General features: G+C 45.3%; 1 protein-coding gene across 1 annotated transcript; it reads right to left on the bottom strand.

Moving 5' to 3' along the window:
* Positions 1-1693: 1693 nt before the first annotated feature.
* SYPL1 (synaptophysin like 1) lies at positions 1694-5969 on the bottom strand. Its single transcript, XM_068669781.1, has 5 exons — positions 5811-5969; positions 4969-5087; positions 4350-4554; positions 3315-3503; positions 1694-2454 (listed from the first exon to the last, which is right to left on the bottom strand). The coding sequence occupies exons 1-5, from the start codon at positions 5877-5879 to the stop codon at positions 2326-2328; spliced, it is 711 nt and encodes a 236-aa protein (XP_068525882.1). The 5' UTR covers positions 5880-5969; the 3' UTR covers positions 1694-2325.
* Between the last annotated feature and the right edge of the window lie 4963 nt (positions 5970-10932).

The raw sequence follows: 10932 nt of genomic DNA, 5'->3' as shown, positions 1-10932 counted from the left end.
AGATAGTCTACAAAACAACACACCCACCAAAAAAAACAACTGAAGGCATCAGCGTAAGAACTCCTCTGCGTGATCAGCAACAGCTAAAGCCATGTCCCAAAAGATACTGCATTTGCATCTATCACAGCAGTAAGGATTGAAGGCACCTTTGTCATACTACTTTTATTATACTCTTCAGTGTGAAAATGCATTATCAGAAATGCTGTAGCTGTAGTACACTGAACACTTAAGATTTGTGTTACACACACCGTAGCTTGCATATGCTTATTTGATGACACAGTTTAAAGGAATCAGAGAGATTGAACAGGAGTCTGTTTATTAATCAAAACAAACATTGTTTCTGTGCAATTCACAAAGTCAAGTATCTTCATATGGGTAGTGGGTTTACATGGCAGGGTTTTGGTAGCAGGGGGCCATAGTTGTGGCTTCTGTGAGAAGAATCCAGAAGCTGCCCCATGTCAGATAAGGGCCCTGCAGCTGACCATAGCCAGGCCAATAAGCGATATTTTTTGCGCCTCTGTGAGAGCAGATTTAAAAAAGGGAAACACAGACTGCTGTAGAACAGCAGCTGGGAGAGAGAGGAGTGAGAGCCAGCCCTGCAGCTCCCAAGGTGAGTGCAGCAGGAGGTGCTCCAGGCAGGCAGCAGCAGTTCCCCTGCAGCCTGTGGAGAGGCCCCTGGTGGAGCAGGCTGTCCCCCTGCAGCCCATGGGTCCCACACGGAGCAGATCTCCACGCTGCAGCCCCCCCATGGGTGGAGGAGCCCCCGGTGGAGCAGGTGGATGTGGCCTGGAGGAGGCTGCGGCCCACGGAGAGCCCCTGCAGGAGCAGGCCCCGGGCCGGAGCTGCAGCCCATGGAGAGGAGCCCACGCAGGAGCAGGGGGTCTGGGGGGAGCTGCTGCCCACGGGAGACCCGTGCTGGAGCAGTTTGCTCCTGGGGGTTGGACCCTGTGGTACAGAGCCATGTGGGAGCAGTTTCTGAAAAGCTGCTGCCTGTGGGCAGCCCCTGCAAGACTGGTTCAGGAAGGATGGCATCCCATGGGAGGGACTGAGAAAGAGCAGTGGAGATGAAGTGCTATAGACTGGCCACAAACCCCATTCTCCTGTGCAGGACCAGGAGATAAAAGAGGGTGGATGGGGAGGGGAAGGTGGTTTTGATTTCTTCCCTTTGTTCCTAATTTCTTTAGTAAAATTTATTGCCTATTACTACCAATCTCCCTACTTAGAGTCTAGTTTGCCCATCATGGTAACTGTTGGGCAATCACCACATCCTCTTGCCCTCAAGAAGGATTGAAGGTGAATCCCCCAACCTTATCTCAACCCTTGAGCCCTTTGCATTTTCTCCCCCTTTCCTTCTGAAGAAGGGGGACAATAGAGAGCTGTGGTGGTGCTCAGCTGCCCACCTATGTAAAACCATCACACTATGGCTGTCTATAAGAAGATGACTCATAGTGCTCCAAATAAATGGAAATAAACTGAACAATACTAAAGACTGGGATATTAAGGAATGGGTCATATTCAGCTAACTGTATTCCTGTCCTTCCACCTATGAGGACTGTCCACACAATGCAAAGGGAGTCATAGAAACTCTGACATTAGCTATTAGAATACATTAGCTTGAGTGTCCCAAAGTGTGAAAGTGTTAAGCCATACTTTTTGTTTTAACATTTAAGTCAGCTATTACACATACATAAGATTATCTTTGAGAAATGATCTTTTATTGAAACTCAGTCTTTTTGTCCCAAGGCATTTAGTAGTAACACATTAAACACAGAAATAACACCCTTACAGTCAGACCTGTTAACAGATTTTATACAGTAATCTGGATCATCTGCAAGTCACTGGATGATGCCTACAACTATGACAAAGCTTCAAGTTTTACTGATATAGCTTCTGCAAGTTAGTGATCATAGGAGGCAGCTGAACTACATTTTCATTGGAATTTCCCGCATCATAGCTGCATTTACATTTCATTTTTGTTAAAGGCTTATTAGAACTAAATAGGTTGCAGTAATAACCCCAATGCAGTTGCTCCTTACCCATCCCTCCTGTGAGGGTAACATAAGAACTCTACCCACAGCATCAGCATTTATATAACCTCAACATTTTGCTCTTTAAAGATTGTACAAAGTTGTGCAGGTTTTTGTTAAGGCATAATATATTTCAAGATAACATTTCAGTTGAAATTACAGAGACCTTATGTCAAGCTAATACTCTGTATAGACTTCCATTTTGTACTATCAGTTATTAGTAAAAGAAATCCTAATAGTTCCATGCTCTTGGCAATGTGATGTGAAAGCAGAAGCACTTCAAGTTATCATCTCATTTTCATATCCTTTGAGCTGAATATATTCCTACAACTTGAGAAATTTTGTTTGACTGGTTGTGCAAGTTGGTGTCCTTGTATACAAACCAAATATTTCCTCCCCACAAAACCGTATTAAGCAAGCCAAATACCTGTAAGAGAAGAAAAAGTGAGTTTAGGCTTGAAAGAACTGACATCAAGAACACAGATTATGACTTCAAAACAAGCCAGAAACAATAGCTATCTCCGGAACCTCTAATTGGGAGGAGAAACTGGCACATGCTTTCAAATATTACAGGGTATTTTAACTAGACTTTGAAAAAAATCAGATAGTCAACTTATTCCATACAAAGGACAGAGTTCTACAAGTTTTTTCAGTCTCTCGGTACCTCTGCATATGCAGAGCGCATAACTGATTATTGGGCCAAATTATAACAACCAGAGCTCTAAAAAGAGAAATTTACTAGGACAATCATACAATGAGCCTCATTTGCCCTGCTGTGAGGAAGAGTTCTGTCTATAAAAACGGGCGCTCCATACTAATCTTTGTGTTATAAGGAACCTCTGATGTGCAGAAGTTCACAAAAGTTCATGCACTTAAAAACAGCTAGGCTCAGCACCAAATGGAGAGCAGAAAGCATAGTGTTTCCTCCATACTTAGAGAAGTCAGCAAGCCATTTGGGTGGCTGAGCAACATAGTAAGGTGCTCTAGTCTAGAGATAGAAATAGTATGGCAACTTCAGTGTTTATGGAACTACCATATCAATAATTCTGAGACAGACCCTACAAGTCATTTCTGTTCATTTCCTTGAAGGAAGAAGTTTCCTTTTAAAAAAAAAATAAATGAATGCTAATCAATGTTTACCACTGTATTAGGCCTGAACAACCGATATCCCATAAAACAATCTTAAGTTGAAGCAACATGTGTGATCAGTAGGATGGGATTCTCAGGTACTATTGACTAATTCTGTAACACATTTATTGTACACCATGTGGTGTAAGAAATACATACCGCAGACACATTCAGAGTTCCCATTCTGGTCACAGAAACAAAATGACAAGTTGTTCCTGGTGCTTTGCAAGAGTCAATTTGTGAAATAATACTGGCACCCGTGGATATTTTGATGTCAGCAAGTGCCTTTCCCCACGCAAAAGTACTGACTAGCCACAGAAAGGTTATTATGACAGTGAGAATTAAGTCCTACAGAAGAAAAGCATTCATTATAAGGTTTTCAAAAAAATTGCATGAATATACACAAGAAAATAAGGCAGAAACTACATCAGTTATATCAAAATAACCACATCAGTACTAATAAGCACAAGCACATGTAGACATTAACAATACTGTAGTTACAACAGTTGATTATCTTTGATTATCAACTATAGAACTGTACTTATGCTTGATAGATACAAAATGCATACAATCTGATCCTTTGGAAGAAATTAGAATCTAGATCAGATGCCTGACATGTGTTATAAAAATTTAAGTTTCACAAAGCTAGGCTACCCAGCAGGGAGAAGAAAGCAGAGGATTTAAGACTACACTGCTGTTACGCTAAGACTTGGCTTGAAAGGTCACTAGATCCATTTTTTGGATATGCTCTGGATTATCTCATTCTGAGGATCATGGATTTAGTACTTAAGGTGAATAAAATTCACAAGATAGCAATTTCCCCTCTGCTACTCACATCTGCACAGCAGGTGCTCTACAGAGGAGAGATTCCTAGTGACTAACAGAAGAGGCTCACCCTACAGAACAAATCTATATTCAAATACATGATAAAGAAGGTGTGAAGACACTCTTCACCTAAGAATGAGCTTCACTCCAGTTTTTGGCTCAGTAACAGGGTAACATACCATGGATATTAAAGGGCATAGATTTCTATTTTCTGCTAAAGTGCTGTAGACATGAAAGACATTTGATACAAGCTCCACTTATCTTTTGGAGCTACTGAATATTCATAAATTCAGGTATTCTTGTGTTAGCAGTGGTTCCCATCTTTGTGTTTTTAAAAGGCAAGACATTAAAAATCTTAGTATTACTTACAGTTAGTGGAAACTTGCTATTGTGTTGATACACATGCTTATATCCAACATATACAACAAGGGCAGCAATGCAGTAGAGTAATACCAACACTGCAAGTGTAACAAAGAACTGTGCAGAAGAGGAGAAGTTGCCCACGAGATAGCTGTCAGTCCAAGTACCACCACAGCGTTCTGGATCTGGTTCACTAAATACAACAGTATTCAGCCTAGAAAAGATAATATACTTCATGTGGTTAGAGCTTGCTGTACAGCAGAAACATCACACAGTCATGCCTCCAGAGCAACTACAAACTGATGAAGAAAGAGGCTGTTAAGATTGTGCTGTTTTGCTGATTAAATCAATTTTGCAGCTTTTACATACTGCTAGGTAGTTTAAGGTAGAGCAATTCAAAGCAGTAACAGAATGAATTGTCCCCTCTAACTACTTGTTTTTGTAGGGCTCTTATAATCACAATGCTTTGAGCAGTTATAATATTCACTTTTTAAACTACCACAGAGAAAGTCAGGTGGTTTACTTTATGTAAAAGAATTAACAGCATAAGCAATCACGAAGAAAAAGATGAAAGCAAAGAAAATATAATCAGCATATAATGAGTAATAACTGAAGAGATAACACTCACCTGAATGGATATGCAAAAGCAGCTGTTACAGTTTTGTTCACCACACCCTTGCAGGAAACTAAAAGGGTAGTTTCACCATAAAAGCCTCCACAGGTTGCAAAAGCAAAAATGGAAAAGATCTACAGAAGTGCACACATAGCCGTATTAGTATACATCACTAGAGCTCAGAGGAAACAAATCTAAACTTCTGGCAAAAATAGCTAGTGAAAAAGTAAGCAAAGGATGAAGTTAGTGACGGGAAACTTATCTGATGTCAAGAGGGAATGAAAGTGTTGAGTTTCTATAACCAAGAAAAGAGAGCAACATAACTGGTAAGGCAATTTGAAAGTTTTGTCTGCATTTTTCTCAGCTTTATAGCAGAGGTACCTTTTTTAATTTGAATGCTTGCAGGAACAGCCAGCACAGCAGCTCTCAGTTAATAAGCATTTTTAGGAGTCTCAGACACCCATAACTGTACATTAAAGCAGCTAGTTGCTCCACACTCAGTATCTGTAGCTCTTACTTTCCCTTTGTTCACTAGGGAAACCTCAACCCCACAGTACCCAGGACACAAGATACCAATACTGAGCAGCACAAGTAGCTACAACATTTGTAATTAATACATAATCCTATTAATCTACAGAACTGCTTTCTCCCCTCCCAGCCAAAGAGCTGGCTGAAGAGCAGCTTCGTTGAGCAGCCACCAGCTGCAATACAAAGCATGGAGCCAGCAGCCTGTTGGCATGCTCCTAATCAGGCCTGCCCTGATGAGGCTTAGGAGCAAAGCAAGGCCCAGGCCAGGAGGAAAAACAGCCCCATGAAGGAAACGCAGCCTCCCCCAGGGCCTTCCCAGCCCTACTCACCCACTGGAGGACCTTTATGAAGCCCAGGGGCTCCAGCAGCATGCCAATGTCCACTTGCAAGCCAAACATCCTGGAAGACACCAGAGCAGCCTGCAACAACCACAGACACCCTCACCAGGACCACCTGCCCCAAGGCTCCCCCTTTTAGAGCCAGTGGCCCTGCTCCACCCCACCCCACTCCACCAATTATGTCACACTGGAGGCAGCCCCATCCAGTTACCTCATACTGGGATGGCCCTGCCCCTTGTTATGTCACACTGGGGTCCATCAGCGTCAAATTAGAGGGAAAGTTCAGCTGTGTGGGGTGGTTGCTGCCGCCATGGAGGCCTTTGCCTCCAGGTGGGGCATCCTGCTTGGGGAAGCAGTACAGGAAGAGTCACAGGAAGGAACAGCTTCGGCCATTTTGTGAGATAGGACAGCAGTGGCAATGCCAGGAGGCTGAGGGGGGTGTGCTCAGCTGAAGTTTGGTGAAACCGCAGTGAGGCCCTGAGTGCTGTGGTGTCGGGACTGTGCGTCCTCGTGGCCAAGCCATGCATTAGGAACAACGGGTGGTGGCCAGAGGACAAGCACGCTTCAGAGCGCCCTGTGTGCCATACCCAGATTTGGGACTTACTGATCTTATTAGACCTCATTAGAGTAGTCAGCCATGCTTGGGGCTGGGGACTGGGTGAGGTGATCTCCAGAGGTCCCTGCCAACCAGAGTGACTCTGATTCTCCAAGTCAGGCAGGCCTGACCTGCACTGTCCTCCATCACAGCTCACCTCATGGAAGAGAAGTCAGACACATAAAATACTGTCCATAGATAAAATACTGTCCACTGCAGATACTGGAAAGTGGAGTTTTTTTTTTTTCTTCCCATTTCACTCGATTGTTCCCTGCATTTGCTATCCCTCTGTGAGCACCAGGAGATAGCAGACATTTTGAATATCTTGACAAGAAGTATTGAAAACATCAGCTTTTGTTGTGCAGGAAGTTCTCAGTTATGAATAATAATTGCAGCAAAATACCACTGATTCCTTACGAATGCACAGAAGCCCAGATATCAGTGGTGAATCTTCTCACAGACTTCTCTGGTTTCTGTATTCCCTCCCCTTATCACCTGTGCTGCTTTCTATCCTTGCAGTGCCACACACCCTTCTTTCCTCATGAAATAAAGTGTCAAACACTTACAGGAGTTGTTGATCCAATAAAGTCGGAAAGAAATGGCAGCAAAGCAAACCAGGAGAAGCAGGGAAATGCAGCTGTGGGGTGCTATACAGAATAAGATATGGCTGTTACACTTCCCTGTCAGTGGCTGAGCAGGGCTGCAGAGGCACCTGGAGAGAGGTGCTACTGGACCAGTCCTGGCCTGCACATATGCAGGCTCAGATAGGTGTAGCTGGGTGCCAAGTGCCCTCCTGGATGGTCTTTCATATGCCCGAATAGGAACAGCTGTTGTTTCTTTTTAATTGTTTACCATAAAAAATAAAACCCTCTCTTTTCCTCGTTGAGTCCTTATAAAATATTCCAGTGTTAGTTGTACGGCTCTGCATTTGCATTACAGTCATTAATGTCTCAGAACAGACCATCACACTCGGAGTCTTAGGCAATGTGGTTCATTTCTCTTCCTACACAATAAGAATATGCAGAGATGAGAGACTGAGCAGCCTGCTCACCATGAACTATGCATGCTGTCACCCCCCAGAAAATGTGAGGTGATCAGAGCTAGCTCAGCCTCCGGTGAAAGGAAGAGGAGCTCCCACACGTGTGCCCTGTGAGTCAGAACTGCTGCACTGCCAGCTCCCTGGGAAGAAGAGCAGGCGAAACTCCACCATGGGCTTGCCAGTCAAATTATTGTCAGGATCACACAAAAGTAGAGCGGTGCTGTGCGGGTACCATGCCCTGAGAAAGCCGGTCTCAGCTTGTGGGACAAGTGGGCACTGCAAATCCCAGTCAGAATTTTACCTGCAGTTCTGGTTAGCCTTCACAGCCTCCTCGCTACATGCCACAGACCTTTGGTGATCCCCAGTGCTGAGAAACTGTAATAATTAGACTTTCCTGAATTAAATCTGCGACAGATGTTACTACTGTGAATAAGTTGTGGGAAGCTGGCCAAGGGTGGTAATTCATAAGAAGCTGCCAGGCTGGGTAATACTTCTGAGAACGATAGCAAAGAGTCAGGCTTTCAACTAGCCTGGGGTTGCTCTGCTGCAAGGCATTGGCAGCAGGGTATGACATTCTCACACAGTTTGCTTCTTCGTTCAAGGAGAATTTTCTACCCCAGTTTCCTGCACGGTGAGCAGGAGAGGTACTGAGATCAGCCTGCTGCTTTGGGCTTCTGGAGGCAGTCCAAATTTAAAGCTGTGAAAAGGATGGTTCCTTCTTTTCTTTCACTGCTGCATTACAAATACAGCTGCTGCCCAGCCTGGCAGCCTCCTCCCTGGCTGGTGGCTTCTGCTTTGTTCTCATTTGTGCTTGTGAGCATTAGATGAACTGCACAGATGAAATACAGTCAATCCCCAGCTGTCAAATTTTGATGTGCCCATCCCTGAGGGTTATATAAACTCTTAAAATGAATAGAATAGGCTCCTTTATTACAGGAAAATGACGTTGTTGATGCCTCAAAATTCAATGAATTAGTGTCACTGATTCTATTTATACCACTATCTGTAAACTGCTTTTAAATCTGATGTAGCTGTACGCTTGCCAGCCTTAATATTAATGTGGTTACTAATGTGTGACCTTGCTGTTAAGATCAACTTCCAAATTAGTTACTAGTTACAAGTAATGACTAGTTGGCTTTTGTATTGGAAATCTCCAAGAATATGCATCTGTGGGTACAAAACACAAATGGTGCAGAGTGCACTGAAGGGTGAGAGCATGTGCATAGCAGATGCCACTTGCGGAGCTTTCCTTGGAGGAGTGAGGCTGTTCTGCAAGCACTCAGATGGGACAGGGTGCCAAACCTCTCAGCACTCCAGCAGTGTGCAAGCATCATCAAGCACATGCTAGAATTCATTTTTGAAATGTGGTATTGTCTTTTTCTGTCTGTGTATGCCTTGAAAGCACACAAGTGATCAGCTGCTCTGTGGAGCAGGCTACTAAAACACTCTGTACAATTAAAAATGACAGCGAGGTATCACAGGAGGGGGAGCCCCCAGGACAGCAGGGACCAAAACTACAGTCTGCAGAACTGCACCTTGCATTTCCAAATGAAGGTGACAAGGTGACAAGGTGACAAGGAGATGTTCTGTACCACCTGTGTGTGCTCTGGCGTGGTTTTGAACACATGGAGCCTTGAGAAAGCTCCATCTCCTGCAAATATGTTGCTTAGCCCAGCATCAGACCTCTAGGAGCTCAGGGCCAGAGCTCTCTGCCTGGGCCTTCATCCCGCAGCTTTAGGGGTGGTTTAGATATGCTTAGAATCACAGAATCATTAAGGTTGGAAAAGACATTCAGATCACCTGGTCCAACTACCTCCCCACCACCACTGTGTCACCCACTAAACCATGTCCCCAAGCACCATGTCTCCTTGAACACCCCCAGGGACGGTGATTCCACCATCTCCTTGGGCAACCTGTTCCAATGACTGACTGCTCTTTCTGAGAATAAATGTCTCCTAATTTCTAACCTAAACTTCCCCTGGCTTGACGCCATTCCCTCTAGTCCTGTCACTAGTTATCTGTGAGAAGAGGCCGACCCCCAGCTCCCCACACCTTCCTTTCAGGTAGCTGTAGAGAGCAATATGGTCTGCCCTGAGCCTCCAATTCTCCAGACACAACAACCCCAGTTCCCTCAGCTGCTCCTCACAGGACTTGTGCTTCAGACCCTTCACCAGCTTTGTAGCCCTTCTCTGGACACACTCCAGGGCCTCGATGTCTTTCTTGCCATGAGGGGCCCAAAACTGAACACAGTACTCGAGATGTGGCCTCACCAGAGCAGAGCACAGGGGGGCGATCACCTCACTGCTCCTGCTGGCTACACTATTCCTGACACAACCCAGGATGTCGTTGGCCTTCTTGGCCACCTGGGCACACTGCTGGCTCATGTTCAGGTGTGCATTGACCAACACCTCCAGATCCTTTTCCTCTGCACAGCTTCCCAGCCACTCTACCCCAAGCCTGTAGCGTTGCATGTGGTTGTTGTGACCAAAGTGCAGGACATGGCACTTAGCCATGTTGAATCCCATCCCACTGGCCTCTGCCCATCAATCCAACCTGTCCAGGTCCCTCTTCAGGGCCTTCATCCCTTCCAGCAGATCAATACTTCCCCCCAGATCGGTGTCATCTGCAAACATACATACCCTCATCCAAATCACCAACAAAGATATTAAAGAGGATAGGCCCCAACACCAACCCCTGGGGAACACCACTCATGACCAGTAGCCAGCTGGATTTCACTCCATTCACCACTTCTCACTGGGCCCGGCCATCCAGCCAGTTTTTAGCCCGGAAAAGGGTGTACCTATCCAAGCCATGGACCAGGTTGAGCTCATGCTAGGCTTTAGCCTTCCTGATTTTTTTTCTCTGCATATGCTGGAAACTTCCTTGTACTCTTCCCGAGCTGCCTGTCCCTTCTTCCACCAGACATAAACTCTCTTTTACTCCTGGACACTCAGCAGAAGTTTCCTGTTCAGCCATGCTGGTCTTCCTCCCCACCAGCTCATTTACAGCACACAGGAGCAGGCTGCTCCTGTGCTTTTAAGACTTCCTTCTTGAGGAGCATCTAGCCTTTCTGGACCCCTCTGCCCTTCAGGACTGACTCCCAAGGGACCCTTCCTACCAGTGTCCTGAGCAGCTCAGAGTCTGCCCTCTGGAAGTCCAGGGTAGCAGTTTAACTGACACCCCTCCTGACTTCACCAAGAACAGAGAACTCAGCCACTTTGTGGTCACTGACCAAGATGGCTCCTGACCACCACATCTCCCACCAGTCCTTCCCTGGTAGGTTCACAAACCAGCTGAGTCAGGAAGCTGTTTTCCACGTACTCCAGGATCATCTCTATTGAGCCTCATTTCATCCCCATCCCCCTTCATACCTAGTTTAAAGCCCTTTCAACGAGTTCTGCCAGCTCCTGGGCTAGGATCTGTTTCCCCCCTTGAAACAGGAGGGACACATCTGCAGCCATCAGGCAAGGTGAAAGGCG

The sequence above is a fragment of the Anas acuta genome, chromosome 1 (genome assembly GCF_963932015.1).
Source record: "Anas acuta chromosome 1, bAnaAcu1.1, whole genome shotgun sequence".
NCBI classification, from domain to species: Eukaryota; Metazoa; Chordata; class Aves; order Anseriformes; family Anatidae; genus Anas; species Anas acuta.
The sequence above is the reverse complement of the archived record's forward strand: the minus strand, read 5'-3'. Positions and strand labels throughout refer to the sequence as shown.

What these genes read in the sequence shown, in the direction of transcription:
- SYPL1 (XM_068669781.1), bottom strand. Translation starts at nt 5,879, where the DNA reads ATGTTTGGCTTGCAAGTGGACATTGGCATGCTGCTGGAGCCCCTGGGC. An exon ending in TCATAAAGGTCCTCCAGTGG is followed by an intron (nt 5,088 to 5,810) that starts GTGAGTAGGGCT and finishes GCACTTCTGTAG; the next exon opens with ATCTTTTCCATTTTTGCTTT. An exon ending in GCTTTTGCATATCCATTCAG is followed by an intron (nt 4,555 to 4,968) that starts GTGAGTGTTATC and finishes TATCTTTTCTAG; the next exon opens with GCTGAATACTGTTGTATTTA.